At 34.1% G+C, this 22,248-nt stretch overlaps 1 protein-coding gene across 1 annotated transcript in view; it reads left to right on the forward strand.

Moving 5' to 3' along the window:
* The window catches only part of Ush2a (usherin), a 635,341-nt gene that overhangs the window by 31,811 nt on the left and 581,282 nt on the right, over window positions 1-22,248 (forward strand). Inside the window, exon 3 of the mRNA XM_042681986.1 lies at window positions 3,073-3,205. Within this exon, the coding sequence (XP_042537920.1) occupies window positions 3,073-3,205 (133 nt within the window). The remainder of the gene's footprint in view (window positions 1-3,072; window positions 3,206-22,248) is intronic.

A 22,248-nucleotide genomic window follows, 5' to 3' on the forward strand; every position in this document is an offset into this window, starting at 1 on the left:
TTCATGTGCCTGCATGTTGTGCGAAGATGTTGTAAAACATGAGATAATGCTACCAATAACAAAGTAGAAAAGGCTGTATCTTTTATAATGATAACAGTCAAACACCAAATGACAGTAACAGGCTGTAAAAAATGGGATGCAAAAAAGAAAAAGAAAGAAAAAGAAAAAAGGAAAAGGAAGAAAGAAAGGCAGCCTTATTACCCAGAAGGAAATAATAGATACAGGTGCATGGGGTTTTTATGTATAATTTTATGTATGCTTTAAAATTAGGTCAAATTCAACAATTATAAAAACAAGAGTATGTTTAGATGATGCGAATGGAGAAAAGTATGTTGAATAATGATTTCAACAAATCAGTTTTAACAGACATTTGTAATACTAACTGATACATTTTTTGTTCCATTGAATTTTCATTGAGGGGATTTATTTTCTTTTAGTTGTGTTTTCTTTATTTTTGACCATTGCTGGATTGAACTCAGGACCTGGGTGCTATCCCTGAGCCTCTTTGTGCTCAAGGCAAGTGCTCTACCAGCTGAGCCACAGCACCACTTCCAGTTTCTAAGTGGTTAGTTGGAGACAAGAGTCTCACAGGAACTTTTCTGCCCTGGCTAGCTTTGAACCACGATCCTCAGATCTCAGCTTCCTGAGTAGCTAGGATGATAGGTGCGAGCCACCAGTGCTGCCTTCTTTTAGTCATTGATTGTAATGGAAATAGAAGGATGATTTCCTCCACAACTGGCTACATTTGGAAATGCTACACATAAATATGAACAGTGTTCAAGGTAACTTGAGCAAATTTAAAGAACACATAAATTTACATCAGTAAACTTAGGTGAAGATAATCCGGGAAGTGTCTTTTATTTTTTCTTTAAGTAGGTGTACAAAGGAGTTGCTGTTTAACAAGGAAGTTTACAACTACAGTGCACCTTGATCAGTGTCAGCCCTTTCCACATTCTCGCCCATCTCTCCCCTACCCCCCTCCTTTTCTCACTTTTCTTAATTTTGTAGGATATGAATTGAAAGCTGTACTGAATTCTCCCATTCTTCTCCTCTTCATTTTTCTACCCCTTTCCACTTGACCTGACCCCATTCCTTTCAAGCATCTCTTCCTGGTATTTATTTTGTTAAACTTTGACCCTTCAATTAAAGTAAAGCAAAGCCTTATAAATGGAAGTTACTATTTAGATTCAACTTGAGCAGATGTTTTAATTTGGCTCTACTATGCTTAAGAAATTCAAATATAATGTCTAGGTTGGCATTTCACCCCTGCTGTTTTCCCCTGATATTGGTCATAGGACCTCACCTTATTTGTGTCAATTCCCACTATTAACTCAGGGCTATACAGAGAAACCCTGTTCATTGTTAAAATTATTTTTTTTGAAGGGAGGGGGTAATTAGTGTATTTTATATTCTTTATTTTAAAATGTGGTTTTCTGTATTTTTATGAACTTTCAAAGGTCGTACAAGAAGGTTACAATCTTTAACATGTCCATCTACGTATCTGCATACCTTGATGACAGTCACCCTCCATCCCATCTGTTTTCCCCATCACAATGTTCACTTCTTTATCACATATGGGATCACATTGAGGATTCTTGCTGAGTTTGTCCCTGTTCCCTTCTTCATCCATATTCCCCCTTTCCACTATCCCCTTAGAAGTTTTGAATGGAGTCCCCGTGGGAATAATTCTCATAATGATTTGACGATATCAAAGGATAAATGTATATCATCGCTAATTCTTGCCAGACCTTTTTAACAGAACATTAAAAATATACTTTATTGGCCAGATGTAGGCTCACTGCAGATCTGTGTGGCATGGTAAAGATGTTTCCCCTCTATCCCTTGCCTTCACATAGCCACACCCTTTCCCATAGCAGAACCCCACACCAAAGAGGTACATTTTTATACTGATGAGTCTATGTTGACTTGTTATTACTCAAAGTCCACAGAAGAATGATATTTTGAATGCAGATACAATTTTAATTAGTATTAACTCCAACCACTGAATTGCAAGACATTGGTACACCTCTTTATTCTTTCAGTCCTTCCCTCCTCCAGTTTTTTATCTGCCCTTTGGGTTGATTAGCTAATTTGAATGATAGTGATTCTCTTCATATTTAAGTCAGAAGCACTTGAACAGAAAGACCATGTGAACAGAGTAAAGTTGATGTCAAAAGAGAGGGACACTTTTCTAATTGTACATTCTCCTCAAAAATGTTGTGGAGAGACAGTCTATGAGATACTCTGCACAAAACGTTGACTGAATTGGTTACTCGGGAATTGTATCACACAGCAAAATTCTATGATCATATCTGTTGGATCTTTTGTTAATTAATTGTTATTGGACTATATCCAGAGTTATTTATATATTGTCTATGACTACTTTTCTGTTGATACATTCAGATGAACAATTGTGTCAAGGGCTATCTGGCTCACAAAAAAAACTAATTATTTACTTTGCAAAGAAAAAAATTTATTTCTATTCATTTATGAAAAAAATTTGCTAATCCTTAAGTTAGATATTGTGATTAGTGTGGCTTGATTGATTAGCTTACAATGTGACTGACACATTTTTGTCATTTTGTTATTCAATATATCTAAGACTTGCCATCTGGATACCAATTACTTAGTAAATATTTAGGAAGACTATATTGTACTAGTAAGTTATTTTGACATACATTTCTGGTATATCTGGTCTTGAATATTTTTCTCTATTGTATTCTACCTTGTCTCCAAATTCATTTGGCATTGAGAGAACACCATATTCTCAAAAAAAAAAAAAAAAAAAACCAACAACCTTACAAATGCAGTAAGCTAGTGATAGAACAAACTATGCATACCAGTGAGTCCCTTGGGATATATTGACCCAGCACAGAAGCACACTGTAGATTTATATGTAGTCTTGTAATCATGCTGGGCTATCACTTTGCTATTGAAATAAATCGTTTCCAGTCTTCCCACCTGAAGAAAGTAGAGAGATAGGAAAATAACTTGAAAAAGACTGCTAGTATGGGGTTATTATACTACAAAAATGTATGCATTAAAAATAGTCATGGTGATCATTTCTTATAGGTGCATCAGACAAAAATCAGCTTCTTCTTCAATGGTTTGGAGGAAGATAGTAAAGCTTATGATGTGAGAACTCTGCGTGGTCCAGTTGAAGACTTTGCTTCCAGTACTGTACAAATAGGACAGAGTTCAAATGGTAAGATTTAGAAGGCTATTTGTTTGTAAGTCAAGAGAAAAATCAAACAAAGAGTGCTAAAAATGTTAAGGTGTATTTATTTCTTAGGGCTGCTGAAACATATTACCACCATCTGGTTTGCAGCTGAATATAAGAGAAATGTATTCTTTCATTATTCAGGAGGCTAAATTTCTGAAATAAGCATCAGTCAGTGCTGACATCTGCCAGAAAGTCTGAGGGATATCCTCTTCATGCCTCCTTCCTCTACTTGGTGAACTTTACTTGTGCTTGGCTGGCTGCTGAGTTACCCCCGTCTTTTGCTCTATGACATAATCTGCTTTAAAAATAGCAAATCTCTTTATTTAAAAATGTATCTACAGTAAAAGGGCTGCTGCTGAAAATCAGTTGCAAACAGACAGAGCATAATAATTAATTCTCTCTCAACTATTAACAACTTAAGATCTATCTACTACAGTGTTAATGTTCACGTGTCTGCAAGTGCCATTTCTTTACTTTTCAATTTGTACAATGAGTTTTTACTCTTCTACTCCTGGATAAAGCACACAAACAAACTCGTGGGCAGACCCTGCCAGAGGTGTCACCCATGAGGTGTACTGCTCTCTTTTCATGTGACCTCTGGATCATTTTCCTTGTTTTCTTCTGAGCAGAGTTAGGATAAACCCATCTCATGATCCTTCGTTGTGTCTCTAAACAAACCCCTGTTTTCCTAGAAAGGTCACAGTTACACATTCCTAATGCACTATTTTTGGGGGGCCACTATTAAACCTACTACATTAAGGACAGGTTAAAATGAAAGATTTCTGTATTCCGAACAATTTGAAATGTATAAAAAAATAGGGACTACATCTTTTCCCTGTTTAGATTTTAACGTTGGGGCATTGTTAAACTAGAGCTATTGCATGTTAGATGAATTCTGTGTGTTCATGAATTACTGTGCCAATAGGCAGTGAGTACGGTCCTTAATCTTTGAAAATATCTCTAAATTAGTTTATCCAAAAGAATGTCCTGAACAGGAACACTGGACAATTCTTGCTCTTTTAACACTTTACTGTGTTATAGTTGTCTGCCATTCAGGTTCATTTCCTGATGATTAATGATGCAAAAATCTTCTCATATGCATATTTACAACATAGATATGGCTTGTATGAAGTTCTTTTTCAAGTGTTTTTCATCAATTTTTACCTGGCTTGTCTACTTATTAATTTGCAGGAGATCTTTAGTATTTTAATGAGTCTCTTGAATACCCGAATACAAATATGATGATGATAGTGATGATAATGATGATGATGATAGTAATGATGATGATGATGATAATTTATGTGAAGAATAAACTAGATGTTTTGGTAGGGACTGTATTGAACTTGTAAATCACCAAAAATATGGACATTTTATCAATATTGATTTTTCCAATCCACTTTTCTGACTCCTCTTCAGTTTTTTAAATCAAAGCTTTGTAATAGTGCAGATATATTTTAACCCTTTATTTTCACTAAATTTTCAAAGTATTTTTGTAGCTATTATAAATGAGCATACATTCTTTGTTTGTATTTAAGATAATTCACTGCTAGCATGTGGCAGTGCTACTGGATTTTAATGTTGACTTTGTACTTTGCCACTTGATTGAATTCTTTTCTTAGTACTCATAGCATTTGGAAGGTTCTTTGTTGGGGTTGTTCCTATTTATAGGATCATCTGTAAACAGGAACCTTTTCAGTTCTTTTCCTATGTGTATGTCCTTTTATGTTTTCTTTGCATTGTTTCCTTATGAGACCTTCCCATAGTGTGTTGAATGAAGTGAGGGAAGTCTTGTTTCTGATATTAGAGATACCTGTCAGATCTTTCCTGTAGCATGATGTTAGCTCTTAGCTTGTTCAGAATGACCTTAGTATGAAGAGGGAAGTTTCTTATATGCCTAATGTGTTCAACATTTGAATAATGAAGGGATGTTGAGTTTAACTTAGTGTCTTTCTTCTATTAACATCTCAATGACCAGGTGGCTTTTTTCTTTCATTCTGTTCTGATGTAGCGTATCACATTTGTTAATATGCATATATTAAACTATCCTTGCATCTTCTTGATAAATCCCACTTGATTATGGTGAATGATCTTGTTAGTGTACTGTTGTATCCAATTTGTTAGTTTTGTGTTGAAGATTTTTGCATCTTGCCTCATCAAATTGAATTGAGTTGTGATTGTAGTTGTGTCTTTATCTGGTTATGGTATCAAAAAAATGTTGGTGAATAGAATGTATTTGAAAGAAATGTTTTCTGCTTCTATTGGAATAAGTCAATGAGTTTGGCATTAGTTCTTTAAATGTTTAACAGAATTCATATGTGATATTTTGCCAGTTAGAAGATTTTCTTGGATGGGATATTATTTTATCACTGATTCAACCTGTTATTTTTTATTGACCTGCTTAGGTTTACTATTTATTTATTATTTAATCTTGGTTTAGTATGTCTAGGAACTTGTCCATTTCTCCTAAATAATTAATTTTTGGCATACATTTGCTTATAGTAAGATACTGATTTATATTTATATTTGTCCTTTTATATTAAATCAAGTTTTTATTACATTTCTGTGATGTTAGTTGTAATATCTCCACTTTAATCTCTGATTTAATTTAAGGCATCTCTCTTTTCTTAGTCTAGCCCACAGTTTTTTGATTTCAAAGTGGCTAGAGCATCTTTCATTACCACCAATCATGAATTAGAGTTTCTGTTGTTCCATGTCCTCATCAGTGTTTGGTTCTTTCATTGTTCTGGAGTTTGCCTCATTGTTTAATTTATTCTTGGGAATTATACTGGGTGTCTTTTTTTTTTTTTTTTTTTTTTTTTGTAGACTGATTTTGGAACTTGAACTCAGGACCTTGACTGGAGTGGCATATTCTTTATCACTTGAGCCACACTGCCGGTCATTTTGCTTTTTGTGTTTTTTAGATACAGTACCATGGTTTTGCCTGGGCCAACCTCGCAGATTGCAACCCTTCTTCCTTTGCTTCCTGTGTCACTGGGATTGCAGAAATGTGCAACCTGCAAAATCCTTTATGCAAAAATGTCCAGATACTTATTATGTTTCAACTTTATTTTCTAATTTTGTTTCTATCCCATAAAATAAGATCAATTATTTTTCTAAATTCATGATTCTTTTTTTTTATTGTGAAAATACTGTACAGAGGGGTTACAATTACATGGGCAAGATAGTGAGTACATTTCTTATCAAGCATTGTAGCCTCCTCCTTTGTTTACCCTTCCCTTCCTCTCCCCCCCCACCTCATCCTCCCCCCCCCCCCAAGTTGTAAAGTTCATTTTCGACATGACAACTTGTACTTCTCATTGTTGCAACAGGTCCGCCTGTATCCTTATTTAAACGACTTGTTTTTCCCCTTCCCCTCCTCACATTCTTTCAATAGTTCTATAATTATATTATTGGTGCAGAACAGTCACTGAAAAGTTTCAAAGGTTTCAAGGTATTCACAAAATGGACATGGATTTTATGTTGTCATAGTGATATCTGTTATTTTTTATTATTTTAAAATTAAAATTTTCAGACTTTTCATCTATATAGAGAGGTGAACCCATGTCAGGTTTAATAGAATATGTATATTTGGCATTCAACATGCATTTTAAAAGTGGTTAAATTTCCAAGCTCTGGTAGCAAACAAAGTTGGGGCTCAATACCATCTAGTTGTGTTCCTTTGATCCAAAATATTTTCTCTCTTTAAATCTCTGGTTTTTAACCTAATATTTTTTAATATATAATACTTAAAGGTATTATGATAAACACAGGTATATTTAGCATATCTTGCTTGCTCAATATTCAATGTGCTGTGAGTGGTACTAGAACTGGATATGGTGGCTCGTGCCTCTGATTCCAGCACTGTGTTGCAAAGAGCATGTGATTGAGGCTAACCTGGACTACACAGATTTACCTTGAAGCCAGATGGTGTCATGTAATGAGATCCTGTCTCAAAAAAAGAACCAAATCAAACCAAAACAAAATTGGCAATTATTAGTAATTCCTTTCAGAGTCTGTTTTCTTATTTGCATAGCAATCAAATAAAGATAATCATTCCATATGACTTTTGTATGGGTTTGAAAAGCTGGAAATCATTATCAATGACTTTGTTACTTTAATTTGAATGTGCTTTTAGGTCCAGCTAAACATGTAGGGAAGCAATAATTTAAGTTATCCACGTATTTAAAAACTTGGTTTTCAGTCATTTGTGTGCTGAAAAAATTTATAAATTATTCTGCCAGCAAAAATTCTAAAGCATTAAATCTTGAGCCTTATTTCAATATTTAATCTCATCTAGTACTTTTAGCAGTACTTTATTACACTAAATATTTGATACTGCTAAGTATTACACTAAGTATTTGATACTGCTGTAAACTTTTCCACTTTGTGATGCAGGGTTCAAACCATGTGTTTCTTTTCTACTTCAGTATGCCAAATGTTGAATTAATGCCGCCAAAGGCATTACGATCTGAAGATTATATTTATTTTAAAGCTGTCTGGGAATGAGTTTTTTCACTTGTGATTAGAAAACATATCACTTGAAAAGTACTTGATTTCAAGTATTATTCAATTTTTATTAAATGTTCCTCTTCTATGTTCTGGAAATTGAACAGCTATGGGGGGAAAGGATATTCTAAAATAATTTTTATCTTTATCAACTTCTACGTATGGTTGTATCTACTGTATCTTTTCTCTAATTAGAGATGGCACATAGACCGGCTCATTACTTCTGCTTAATGAGCCAGGCTCCATGCCACCTCTCTAATCAGAAAAGAGATAGGTACAGAATGTTCCTGAAGACTTATTATAAATCATTTTCTTTCTCTTTGTGCTTTAAAAATAAAACAGGAAAATTAAATCACTGTCTTCCTCCATTTTGACCACAGCTGAGATGGTTCCATTCAGAAGGGGTAATTGTGCAAGAGATTCCCATGAGCTAAATTAAAGGTGTTCTCATGCAATGCCAGGTTGAACAGTCAGTGCCTCTGACACAAGCCTATCAGTTGAAGAACTGATAGCTTGAACTTGGTTCTTCTTTTCTACATCCAGGAAATAATGGCTTTCCACATGACTGCTGGCTACTATGGATTTTCTGAGTTTTACCTCTGGTTAGTGTAATGCTTAAGAAAAAAACAGTATTCCAGTAACACACTCTGCTCCTGCAGGACTTGTTTAAGAAGTTACACAGAAGATGAGTAGACTGCTTTTCACTGGACCCTCATCTATACATCCTAATGAGATAACTTGTTCTCATCAAACCAGATTTTATATCTAAAAGAACCTTAGATCATATTGACAACTGAAAGACAAGACTGTCCTTACAATATTTTCTCCCAGGTGTAAAATTATTTCAGTGTGGTCCTTTGGAGTTCTAATGGCTGTCACACAGCTCCAAAGAATCACTCTGAGGAGTAACTGTGGCCTATTCTTAGGCCTCCAAATTTGGATTTAAGACTCCAGAACCAAGTGAACAGGCATTTTAGAGCTATTTCTGAAACAAGTTAACACAGAGCCTTTGCTTCCTATTAAAGATGGCAGATTTCGCATTCTATGTTCAAATGCACTGCATTTTCTTCAGATGGTTGGTCCTATAAAGCTTACCCAGGGATGAAAAGGACAAATATCTAAAGCTACCTCTAACTTACTTTTCCTTCTCTGTTTTCTGCTATGTGTGCATCATAATTAATTTGCTTGTGCTTGATTCTGGAATTGGAATGCAATTTTTAGTTTCTATCAGTGTCTTACTGATCTACTTTTTGAAACTCAACTAGGTATATAAAAACAAATTTCTTTGCAGCTCATCTTAGATTGTGCTTCATTTTATTTTCTAAGAAATGTTTTGGAAATTAAGTAATAAAAAGTAGAAAAGTACAGAAATTGGTTAATGAAGATAGACAAATGGAATGGAAGATCATGTATATATACATATATATAAAGTCTGGATGAGGACAAAATTTGTTTCAGATCATTGCATAAGGATTATCTATCAGTATTCTCAGGACAATTAGTTATGTTATGAAAATAGAGGATGTTAAATGTATGTCTCATAACCAAACTAAATAAAATAGGATGAATTAATATTTGAAACTGTAGAATCATGAAAAGAAAATGAAACTATTTCTATAATATCAACATATTAAAGACTTCTGTAAGTCTGATACCATGTCAAAAAAAATAGAAGAAATGTATGGAAACATCTGACTAATAAACTGGGAATACAAAATTCTCATAATGCTTATCATTTTTTAGTTTGATCAGAAATATAAGAGAGATCAAATAAATGTTGCTAAGAGTTTGGGCTAACCTAGAAAAGTGTCAAAGTAAAAATATATATGAAGAACAAATTTCAAGAACAAATTTCAAGACATAATTACAAAATTATATTAGACAACTAAAATATGTATTAAATATTTACAGTAGATCTAAAATAAGGAATAATTGGGATAAGTAAAACTTATATAATATATGTATAAAATTTCTATGTATAAATTCTCCCTCTGTATATAGCATATATATACTATATATATCATATATACTAAGTATATACTATATATACTATATACTAGTAGCATATCTATATATACTCTCTATATTCTATATACTAGGGATTGAATCCAAGACTCCTATATACTAGCCAAGTAGTCTACCTCTTAAGTCATATAACCAGTCCTTTTGTTTTTCACTTTGTGTTTGACATATGACTATAATAATCAATGCCTGAGAAATAAGGTATGAGATATAGAATCAGACAGATTTAAGTTTAAAATCCTAGCTCTGCTTCCTAAGAGCCAAGTGACTTTGGCAAATGCTTTGACTTCTCAATTCAATTTCCTAATTTGTTTCCTCATTTGTAAACTGTGTTTTATGTACATACATTTTCAGGATGATTGCAAAGCTTATAAATAATGTATGCTTGATTCATGTTAGCTATCCAATTAAATATTGCTGTCATAAATATTATTAAATTAGGTATTACTTAAGTTTATTGACTTTGTGAAAAATAAGTATTTTTAAACAATAGTCATAAGCCAGATTTTGTGTTTTGGCTTAAAGTTAAATGGTAAAGGGAAACATCTCAATTTAGTAAAATCTCTATAGATTTTTAAGATGGGATATCTGGGTAATCCTCACAAAAAGCCCTGACTTCTACCTGTGGTTAGCTATTTTTATCTGAAGAATTTGTTTTTCTATTCCTTGTCCTGCATTCAGCACTCCACATTCTCTCAGCTCTTCTACAAATATTTTTTAAATTTATCTTTACTTTTGATGGGTATTTTCATTGAGTGCACATCTCCACATTGATCATGGTTATCAATCTTTTAAAACGTTAAGTATTTCATTGTCTTCTTATCTTCGTTGTTTCTGGTGAGAAGTCAACCATCATTTGTATCATCATTCGTATGTATACTATATGCTGTTTACCTTCTGCTGCTTTTCAGATTTCCTTTTTATCGTTTTCAAATTGAATAGGGTACATCTAGGGATCCTTTTTATTGTGTTTATTCTCCTGGAGTTTCACTCAAATACATGGTTGTTTGTTGGTGATTTAGTAACTGTGTCATTAAGTCTTCGCAAGCTGGTATAATGGTAAATACCAGTGGAGCTTGAGGCAGGAGAATTGTAAAATTGAGACACATCTGGACTACATAAGCAGACAGTGCCATAAATGATCAACATCTTCTCTTTTTCCTTCCCTTCCTTGTTTTCCATCTTACCTTCCTTCCTTCCTTCCTTCCTTCCTTCCTTCTTTCTTTCTTTCTTTCTTTCTTTCTTTTTTTCTTTTCCTCCTTCGTTCCCTCTGTACTTCCCTCCCTCCCTCTTTCCCTCCCTCCTTCCCTCCTTCCTTCCCTCCTTCCTTCCCTTCTTCCTTCCTTCCTTCCTTCCTTCTTTTCTTCCTTCCTTCCTTCCTTCCTTTGTTCTTTCCTTCCACTCTTCCTTCCATCCTACTTTCCATCCTGCTTGCCTGCCTGCCTCTCTCAATATTACTTCTCCATTTTCTTTGTTTTAATCCAAAGATATTAAATATACATGTTATAGAACTGAATTTTGTCCATATGATTTTAGTTTTATATTTTGTTTTCACTACTCATTTTTCACTTAGTATTTCTTTTTTAAATATATATTTATTGTAAAGATACTGTACAGAGGGGTTACAGTTACATGAGTAAGGTAATGAGTATATTTCCTATAGAGCATTGTTACCCCCTCCTTTGTTTTTCCCCTACCATCCCTTCCCTCCCCACCTACTCAATTCCTTCCTCATCCCCCCACCAGAAGTTGTAAAATTCATTTTCAAAAGTGTCTTGTACATCTCATTGGTACAATGGATCAACCTGTATCCTTATTTCAGCATTTTGTTATTTTCCTTCCCCTCCCCAAATCAGAAAAGTGTATATACAAGATGCAGTGCACCGGAATCAAAAACAGTGAAAATAGGGGCTATACTGTGGGAGAAGAACATATGCAAGAAACAAAAAATTCACACAGTACATTGTAAGTGCATTAAAAACAACAGCAACAAAGATAAAATCTCTTGTATTCCTATCTTGGGATTCATTTCGCTTAGCATCAGGTTATATGGTCATATGTACATAGCTTTTGACCTTTTCTGCTTGTCCTAGATATATACTAATTATTGAAAATAAGGGAAACCATAGGACCTATGTTTCTTTGGGCCTGCTTGTTTCCAAGTCTTTCCATTTCCTAACAAATAGGGTAATGTCATTTTTTCTGATGGAGGCTTAGAATTCATATATATATATATATATATATAGAGAGAGAGAGAGAGAGAGAGAGAGAGAGAGAGAGAGAGAGATACCACATTTTCTTGATCCATTCAGCTACTGAGGGGCATCTGGGTTGGTTCCATACCTTAGCTATGGTGAATAATGCTGCGATAAACATGATTGTGCTGGTAGCCTTAATATGGCCTTGTTTGTTTTCATTATGGTAAATGCCCAAAAGTGGGATTTCTGGGTCATAGGGGAGCTCTATGTGTAGTCTTTTGAGGGACCTCCATACTGCTTTTCAGAGTGGTTGAACAAGTTTACACTCCCACCAACAATGTAGTAGAGTTCCCTTTTGGCCTCATCCCCTCCAGCATCTGTTGTTATTAGATTTCTTGAGTATAGCCATTCTAACTGGGGTGAGGTGGAATCTCTTAGTATTTCTGTTTGGATAGTATTTATTGACCTTTCTTGAATTCATAGATGATTTTTACTATTGCATCTAGGCTTCTGTAAAAACCATCTAGACCATCATTTATTTCCAAATCATACTTTTCATTTACACTATTTCTATGTGATTCCTTTTGCAGATGTCATCTGTTTACTGAGATTCATCATCTAATCACATATATTCATATTTTTCTCCTTCTTTCACAAGTTTTTTAAAAACTCATTTTTACCATAGATATACCAGGTTATCATCTGTATTATACCTCTATCCCTTTCTGTGACTCCTCTCTTTTTAATGGGCCATACTTGCTTGCTTTTCCTCATGTGTTATAATGCTTATATTACATGACAGAAATTTTATATAAAAATGCAAGGCATGGAAGCAAATTATGATTACTTATAGGATAAAGGCACTAATGGCTCATTGGTCATGTAGAATGAGGTGAGAAGAGGAAAGAAACAGTACTCAATGAAGTTGAAGTTGAATATATATGTGAGCTTTATTATAGTTTATTAATATTTAGTTCTGGTTGGGAGTATCTGTGAATAAGATCAAAATACTTACAAACTCATTGTGTGGTCAAGTCCTTTGGAATTCTAATCTGGCCTCCCACGCTATATATGGATACCTTTTGCTTCTTTATTGATTCCTCTATTTAGTACCACTCTCTTAGGTAGAAGAACAGCCCTTGCTCTCAATTTAATTTAAGTCTCTGATGGGCTTTAAAAAATAGTTGCTTGTATTACCTGACTTATTTTGGTTGTTAGGCTGATCACAACAAGGCGCTCTTGCAACTTTTTCAATTAAATCAGGTGTAGAAATCAGACTGTTATTACGTTAACTGATATTCTTTATTTGACACAGTCTATGTTTATCTTTGCAACCTTCTAGATTCTCTCAGCTGTGCCTACTTTCTGTCTCTCTAAGAAAGGAAGATACTCTTTAATTGCCTGTAAAGATTATTTTAGTAAAAGGGAATTAACCTTATTGTGACTTCCTTCCTCTGATTTTTTTTTCTGGTAAATTTTGTAAGTCCTATTTTTATCTCTGGCCTTTTAACTTTGGTTGTTTCCTTTGGCTTTCCTGACATCCACTTATTGACAAGACTTAGAACTGAATCATATTTTGTTTTATATATCTACCCAGTGTTTAAAGACAAGATTATTTTTCCATTATAAAAAGACTTTTCTTGATCTCAATTTTCTCTATTAGCCAGTTTCATTTCCTTTTTTCTTCTCTTTCAGAAAAAATAAATAAATGCTCTCAAACGATTTTCACCAATACGAGTCTTAAGTTCTTCTTTTCCAATTCCACTGGCTACAGTCAGATTTTTGGTCATCACTGTATTAAAAGTGTGTTTGTTAAATTTCTACTGACCTTCACATCGTAAATCTCATAGCTCCTTTCAAGTTCCTGTCATATTTGACTAATCAACATCATGGGTTGATCACTTCTTTGGTTTACTTTCTTCACTAAACATCTGAAATTTCTTCATCTCCTGGCTTGCCTGGTAATTACTAAGTATTGCTTATTATGGATAGGGTTGCTCTTCCTTTGCATTTATGTGACTTATTACTATTGGTATCCCAGGCAGTAAGACGAGGCTGAGTTGCTAAGTAAGTCTAAACATACTCAAATTCTTTTAAAGAGCCATCTCCAGTATTATAGTTTAAAATAGCATGACTTCAGTGATTTGATTTCCAAATATAATTTAGTTACTAAAATACAGGTTGTTAAAAAAATCTCCATTTGGATGTTTACAGCTCCAAATTAAACTTAGTTTTTTTTGAAACTGTAGTGATTTGCTCAAAAAAAAAAATACTTTTAGACCACAATCTACCTTTCCCTTGGTCTCTCCCATCTCAAGTGAGGACAATTTCATTTTTTCTGATACTATGAAGCAAAACGTTTGGAGCCATCCATGTCGATTCTATTTTTCTCCCATTCAGTATCTTTGTGTCAGGAAAATACTGTTAGTGCTTGCTATTCTCAAATCCAAAGTGCTTTAGCCATCCTGTACTACTGTCAGCCCCAACTGTCCATATGCCGGAGTCCTTATCAAAATACCTTCAGACATTAATTTCTGGCCAAATCTTGCCCCAACCAAATTACTCCCTTGTAGTTTTATTTCCAGTAAGAACTAGTAAAGATTTGAAAATACATGCTTATTTGGCTTTCAAGTTTTCTCCTCTGTAAATTGTTCTAGTCTATACCTTGTTAAATTTCCACTCTGTATCTTCTCTCCTTGAGGGAGTTATACTGTTATTGTCTGCAACTCAGAGTTTAATTATGTGGTTTAAAAAAATATTCCTTTAACATTTATGGTTTGTTATTTTGCACAGGATTTTTAATTTTAACATTAACAAATATATAATCACTTCTTTTGTGGTCTGCATTTATATTATTACTGTATATTTTCAGTAAACACACATATATATATATATTTCATTGAAGAAATAATGGGTTCCATGGTGACCTTTTCATACAGGCTTGTAATGTACTTTGGTCATATTAGCCTGCACTTACCTACTTGTGTCGCCCTTCCCTAATCTGCTGATCTTCCTTATCCCGAATTGGTCCTATAACACTTCACAGAATGAGTTTGTAAGCATATTTTTACATTTCTAATTTGGCAAATAATGTAAGGATCACTGTGTTAGCTCTTTTTAATGGTCTGGAAAAATTTAGAGGTTGATTCCATCTGGTACTGGGATTTTCGGTGGATAGACTTAAAATTACTGTATCAGCGTAGTTACTTTTTATTGATTTACTAGGGTTTTTACTTATTTATTTTGCAAATGTCTTTTTAGGTCCATTTTGGTAGATCATAGAAATGTATCCATTTCTTCTTGATTTTTAATTCATGGAATATAACTTTTACAACCTATAATAATCTCAGAAATGTGTTTTGTATTGGCTCTTTAGTCTCCAGTCCAATTATTTGGGGTCTTTTATTTCCTCATATGCTTAGCTTAGATAAAGATTATTGATCTTTTCAAAGAATCAACTCTTTGTTTTATTGATTATTTGATATTTTTAGACTTTTTTCCCTTACTTTTTTTCTTATTCTTTTTCTTCTACTCATTTGGCATTTGCATGTGTTGTAAGACTGTGCTCAATAAGTATATTACTGATATTTCTCTGATTTTTTTTTTATGTAGACCCTCATATAAACTTTCCTCTTAGAACGGCTTGTACTATATCCCACGGATTCTGATACGTTGGTTTCTATTTTTACTTGATTCTGTGAATTTTAATAACTTGCTCCCTGATTTCTCCAGGTATTCACTGACTGTTTATAAGTATATTGCTCAGTCTCCAAGTGTTTGCACACTTTCTGTAGTTTCTCTTGCACTTGATTTCTTGTTTCATCCCATTAAATTGTGACAAGATTTAAGAAGTGTTTTCCATTTGTTTATTTATTTTTGTATGTACTAAGACTTGTTTTATGGCCTGAAATATAGTCTGTTATTGAGAAAGTTCCATGAGCCACTGAAAAGAATATACATTTTGCAGTTGTCTGATACAGTATTTTATAGGAATTGGCTAAGATTACATCATCTATAGTGTAGTTTCAACCTCAGGTCTTTGTTGATTTTTTTCACATCTAGAAAACCAATCTATGGTTATGAATGGGTTATTGGCTATTATTGTATTAGGATTTAACCTGTCCTGTATGTCTAATCTTGTTGGTTTTATGAACATCAGTGCATTTGTATTATTTCTCCTCCTCCTCCTACTACTTCCCTTCCCCTTTCTCCTCCTTCTCTACCTCTATGTTCTCCTCTCCTCTTCCTTTTCCTGTTCTTTCTTCTTTGTATACTAGGCTGTTCATGCCCCTTCTGCCTCTATCTTCCAAATACTAGAGTACCTGGTGAATACTGTGGCACTTCACTATAATTGGTATATTTTGTGACTATTGTGAAGTGAATTTTCTCTCTTCTGACTAATTTTTGGCTTAAAGTCTACCTTAGTATATATCAATTTATCTGTTTGCTTGCTTCTAGATTTTATTTGTTTGCAATATAATTTTCTAGCCTTTTACTTTCATTCTGAAAATACCTCTGCTTTCAGGGGTGCTTTTCTGCAGGTAATTTGTAGGTAGTACTTTTCTTTAACCCAGACAACCAATTTCTGTCTTTTTATAGGAGGATACTGACTGTTCATATAGTGGATTATAATTCAAAATTATGAATTAATTTCTAGGATTTTGACGTTTTTCCAATGTTCAATTGTTTTTCCAGTTCTTGTTGGTTTACATGTTATTTCAGTGAGATTTATTTTTTCCATACTTTTCTGGATATGTTTAACATTTTCTTATATGTGTAAATTTCCAAGGTGGGCACTCTGCCCCTGGGACCACCACCTCAGCGCTGTAAACTTCCTTAGTTACTTTCTGCACTGCAAATTACTTTAGTTTATGTTTATGTTAGGTGGTTTTTACTGATCTGTTTGATTTTGCTGGATGGAGTAATACAGATTGGCAGTCATTTCTTTGCAGGGCATTTACTTATGTCTTTCCCTCTTGGCCTTTACAGTTTCTTTGGAGAACGTTTCTTGTGATTGCCTTTACAGATGGGTTGGTTTCTCTTTTACTGCTTTCTGTATTCCTTATTGTTATGTAAGCACCTTGACATCATAACTATAATGTAGCATTGTCAAGTTTCTTTCTCACATTGTCTCTTTGAGCTTTTAAATGCCTCCTACACCAGGATGTTTATATAGTTCCTATGATCTGATTTTTTTTATTATTATCCTTACGTAGTTAAAAAGGAGTTGCCATTTAACCAAGCCATTTATAGATACAGTACATCTTGTTTAGTGTCACTCCTTTCAACATTTTCACTCATTCTTCCACTACCCATCCCTTCCCTCATACTTCTTAACTCTGTAGTATTTACATTGAATTCTTGACTGCATTCTCTCCTTCTTCTTGTCCCTACCTCACTATTTTCTATGACCCATTCCTGGTGTTTTACTTTGCTGAACTTTGAGTTGGCCTTTCTAAGGCATTATACTATTTGAGATCTCCCTTGAATCTATCTTATTTGAGTTAATACATTTGCATATATTTGCATACTACCCAATAAATTTACTTCTAAGTTTATAAGCTAAATCTCCTGGCTTGACATTGTAACTTTTTTTCCAAATATTTTCATTTCTTTACAACTGGTACAATATCATTCTTTCTAATGGATGGGTAAAATTCCATTGTGTACACAGACCACATTTTTCGATCCATTTGTCCATTGTAGGGCATCTGGGTTGATTTCAGACCCTGACTATGGTGAATAGTGCTGCAATAACCATAGATGTGCTGGTGGCTTTACTGTATCCTGGAAAGCAGTGTTGAGGTTCCTCAAAAAATTAAGCAGAGAACTACCTTATGTTCTAGCAATTCCACTCTTGGGCAGGTACCCAAAATATCTGATAAACTTTTGTTAGTATTGTCTGGAATATATTTTTCTATGCTTTTTCTCTGTGCCTTGGTGACTACTTTTATACCCAAATGACATGTGTTTGGTACCTTTCTCATGTACCTGAGGTTTTGTACATTCTGTTAATTATTTTCATTTTTCTTTATTACTGCCCGAATGATCAAATTCATCAGCCTTTTTCACCAAGCCCTGATGTTCTGTTCCCCTTGATCAGTCTATGAGTGGGACTTTTCATTACATTTTAATATGTGATTTATTGTGGTTTTATTTCCAAGATTAATGTTTTATTCCCTTTTGAAAATATCTCTTGTTATTGAAATTTTTGTTTGCATGCTTTGTTGTCTTCCTTCAATTATTCACATTTTTTTTCTATTTTCTTAGAAGTCGTTGATCTTTTCTAAAAAATCATTTCTTTGAATTGTTTAGCATTTCAACCATTTAAATATCATTGGGCATTTTTAGTGGTTATCCTTCTCTCTCTCTCTCTCTCTCTCGGTTGAACTAAAAGCCTAATGTTTGCAGGGCAGGTGCTCTCCCATTTGGCTCATGCCTACCTAAAATTACTTTTATACTTAGTTACTATAGATAGTGTCTTGCTTTGTGCTCCAGCCAGATTGTACTGCAGTCTTCCTGCTGTGCTTTCATTTGCTGCTGGCGATAACAGATGCATGCCCCAGTACCCGGTCGTGGTGCTTCTCCTGTTACTTGGATGGCAGGCAAGTCTCCTCACCCAGTCACTGGCTGATGTGGAGTTTGGTGGCCTTTTATATCAAGCTGTTCTTGAATTGCAGTCCTCTAGCTCTAACTTCCAAGTATTTAGGATTACAGGCCTGAGCCACCATGCCTTGAGCCACCATGCCTTGTTAGTGATTTTTTAAAAATATTTTTCCAGCTAGGTGCCGGTGGATCACACCTGTAATCCTAGCTACTCAAGAAGCTGAGATCTGAGGATCATGGTTCAAAGCCAGCTGGGGCAGGAAAGCCCGTGAGACTCTTATCTCCAAAAAACCACTAGAAAACCGGAAGTGGCGCTGTGGCTCAGGCAGTACAGTGCTCTCTTTGAGCTGAAGAGCGCAGGGACAGTGCCCAAGTCCAGAGTTCAAGCCCCACGACCGACTTAAAAAATACAGATATATTTTTTCCTAACTTTATATCTAGTATATGAAACTGTCCATTATTCAGCATTCTTTTTTTTTTTTCTATTTTCAGAGGTAATAATCTCAGTTTTTCTTATATCTAACTTTTCTTCATATGCAGAACTATTGAATTCTCTAATAAATTGTTCATTTTCATTTAGTTGCCATATGTTGATATATTATCCTCATACATTCTTATAGTTCTTTAGACAAGATTTTCTTTAGTTCATTGAGCTTGCCCAAAATACTGACTTTAAGGTCTTTGTCTAGTTAGTTTTTTAGGATTTGTTGTTGCTGTAGTTTACTTGTTTAATGGCCTTCCTTAAGTAATTCTGCCAATCTGTATCTTTCACCATATATGGCCAGTGAAATAGTTAACTTCATAATCTGTCAATGATTGGACAGAAAATTTCTTAAATGCTTAGAGCCAATACTTCTTAAAATCCTGGAGAGCTTCTGTATCCAAAATGTTGAATATATTCAACAATCATGAAGTTTAGTCTTTCTCTTTGGGCACAACAACCTGTATAGAACCTCAAGGTTTATTGGTGGTCATGGCTTAGGTCCTTCCTAGGTAATTTTTGAGAATATCTATGACTTGGGTATATATATATATATATATATATATATGTGTGTATATATATGTGTGTGTATATATATATATATATATACACATATATATATATATATATAAAAGTATATATATGTATATATATATACATATATATCCCATTAAATGTGAACTGAATTTGATATTCTTAACCATGTCAGAGACTTTCAAAGACTTCTTTATTTTACTTCTCAATTTCCTCTTTTATATTTTTTTTTTTTACTTTTTCCCTAACTGTTAATGCTGCTTTGTGCAACCACAAAGTTAAGCAGTTGACAATGACTCCTTTCAACACACATCATGAGGGAAATGATTTTTCTATGAAGAGAGCCCTAAGACAAATCAAGCCTAACAAGTGAGTTATCTTAAGAGTACTGACATACAAATCAAATACAAAAGTGCATGTGAGGTTGGGTCTTTGAAAGAAGTGTAGTTCTCAAACATTCCCTCCAAAGCTCTACGGCTACTTGTTTGCACTTGATTGCAGACTATTTCCAAGACTACATTTGAGTTGGAGAAAGGAGAATGGAAAAAAGAGAAAGCTAAAATGTGACCCATGGTTTCAAATATTTAACCATATCAAAATAAACCCTCTCTATACTGTTACTTGTCCCATTTATTTTCAAAGTCCTAAAAAAAATTCAACCCTCTTTGATAGTATAAACATTGCTTTTAAGGTACAGAGAATCTTCAGTGTCTTATGCTGTCATTCCAGGGATAATCTTACTGTTTTGCAAAAATGTTTATAATTTCAACTTATTGCCACTGCCACTGTTCATTCATTTTATAAACAATATTTTATTCTTTGGTTGGTAATATAAATGTCCTTAAAACTTTCAATGTTCACTGATGATGTTATAGTGTTTAACTTATACTAATTCCAAACCTGTTTTTACTCTGTCTTTATGTGTTTAGATTATTTACTCATAGATTTTGCATTTAAGTAACTTTGCTTTGCCATGGAGTTGTAGTGTTGCTTCTTTTCTGTCATGACCTATTTACTTTTTGACTACTCATATATAAGGTCTTGCTTGTATGGGTCATGTCTATTTCCTCGATAAGTTCATAAAATTTAGAACTGTGTTTGCCATGTGGACATTGTTCCACTCTTTATAGAGTGTTTATTACATTGAATATATGTTAAAAATTTGTAACTAGCAAAGGAATAAGGAACACCCACCCTTACGATTGTGTCCTTGAAATATTTTATAGCATACTATCACCAAATTATAATTTTCTTCTTTGAGATGAATGATTCACATTAACTCTTGGTCTTTGGAAAACTTCTTCAGATTCTTGAAAAAAAAATACTTCAAGTATGAATTCTGTAGCAGTGGCAATGATGGTCCTATCACAGACTCCAAAATGTAAAGCTAAAATGGTTTTTAAAGGTTATAAAACCCAGCCCTTTTATTTTATAGATGATAAAATAGATTTCATTATCCCTCTGCAGCACAGCTTCCCTTTAACTATTATTAAAATATGGGAAGTGAATTCTAATTTATCAGCATTGAAGGGGACACCTCCACTTCTAACACCTTGGTCTGGATTCCATCATTTTCCACCTGGATGATTGCAATAGCCTCCTAACTTTCCCCTCTGCATGTAACCTTGTTCCCTTCCATTCTAATATCAACACTTTTAAATAAACCCAGGACTGCCAGTTCTTGGCTCACAGCCCTCCAGTGGCTGCTTATTTTATTCTGAGTATAAACCCAAATCCTGACTATGGGCTATAAGGCTTTCAACAATTTGTAATTCCATCCCCACTGGCCAGTTACTTGTCTAACCTAATCATTCAGTAGCATCTCCTTCTCTTATTCTGTTCTAGATGCCAGCTCCTCACACTGTCTCTACTATGCCAAGCCTGTTCTTTAGGGGCCTCGGAACTCATTACTGACTGCCTGGAACACTTGGTCTCTGGAATGTATCTCTACAGGAGTCATTTTCCCTCCTTTGTCATTCTCAATGAGAGTTCTCTTTGAACACACCATCCTCAATAACATCCAGTCACGTTCTCCATCCTACGCCCATTTATTTTTTACTTATCATAGTGCCCATTATATTCTAACATATTATAAAAGTTACTTGTTTACTATATTTATCTGTTTGAATTCAGGCTCCATCAAAGTAAGGAAGTTCTCTTGCTAACTGATGTTTCTTTGGCAGCCATGAAATTGTCTGGCACATAATCGGTTCCCAATAAATATTTGTGAATGAATAAATACATAAAAAATGAAGTCACCCTCACATTCAATGCCATGGTTCAGGCTTTGACAAAATCAGAATGTTCATCATTTGGCTGTCTTTCGTGAGAAGAGACCTTCCAAAATCATGAATGATTAGCTTTATTTGTTATAATCTGGTTTCTTGAGATAAAAAAATATTCTCCCTTGGATGTTCTGTTTTAAAATATTTTAGATGGCATTTTGTGTTCAGAAAATAAGCTGGAAAATATAGATTATGTGTTATAAAAGTGTATTTTTTCTTCTGAGTAATGCATAGTCATAAAAATAGGAAACAATGATGTAAGTTTCCTGTGACTGCTATAATAAAGTGGCTTAAACTATTGTGAATATATATTCTCAGAGTTCTGGAGCTATATGTTCAAGTCCACATGTCTTCATGACTATGGAAAGTAGGAAATTTGCAGCGCTTTTTGTG

This window comes from Dipodomys spectabilis, unplaced genomic scaffold, assembly GCF_019054845.1.
Source record: "Dipodomys spectabilis isolate Male_0828 unplaced genomic scaffold, ASM1905484v1 ptg000069l, whole genome shotgun sequence".
NCBI classification, from domain to species: Eukaryota; Metazoa; Chordata; class Mammalia; order Rodentia; family Heteromyidae; genus Dipodomys; species Dipodomys spectabilis.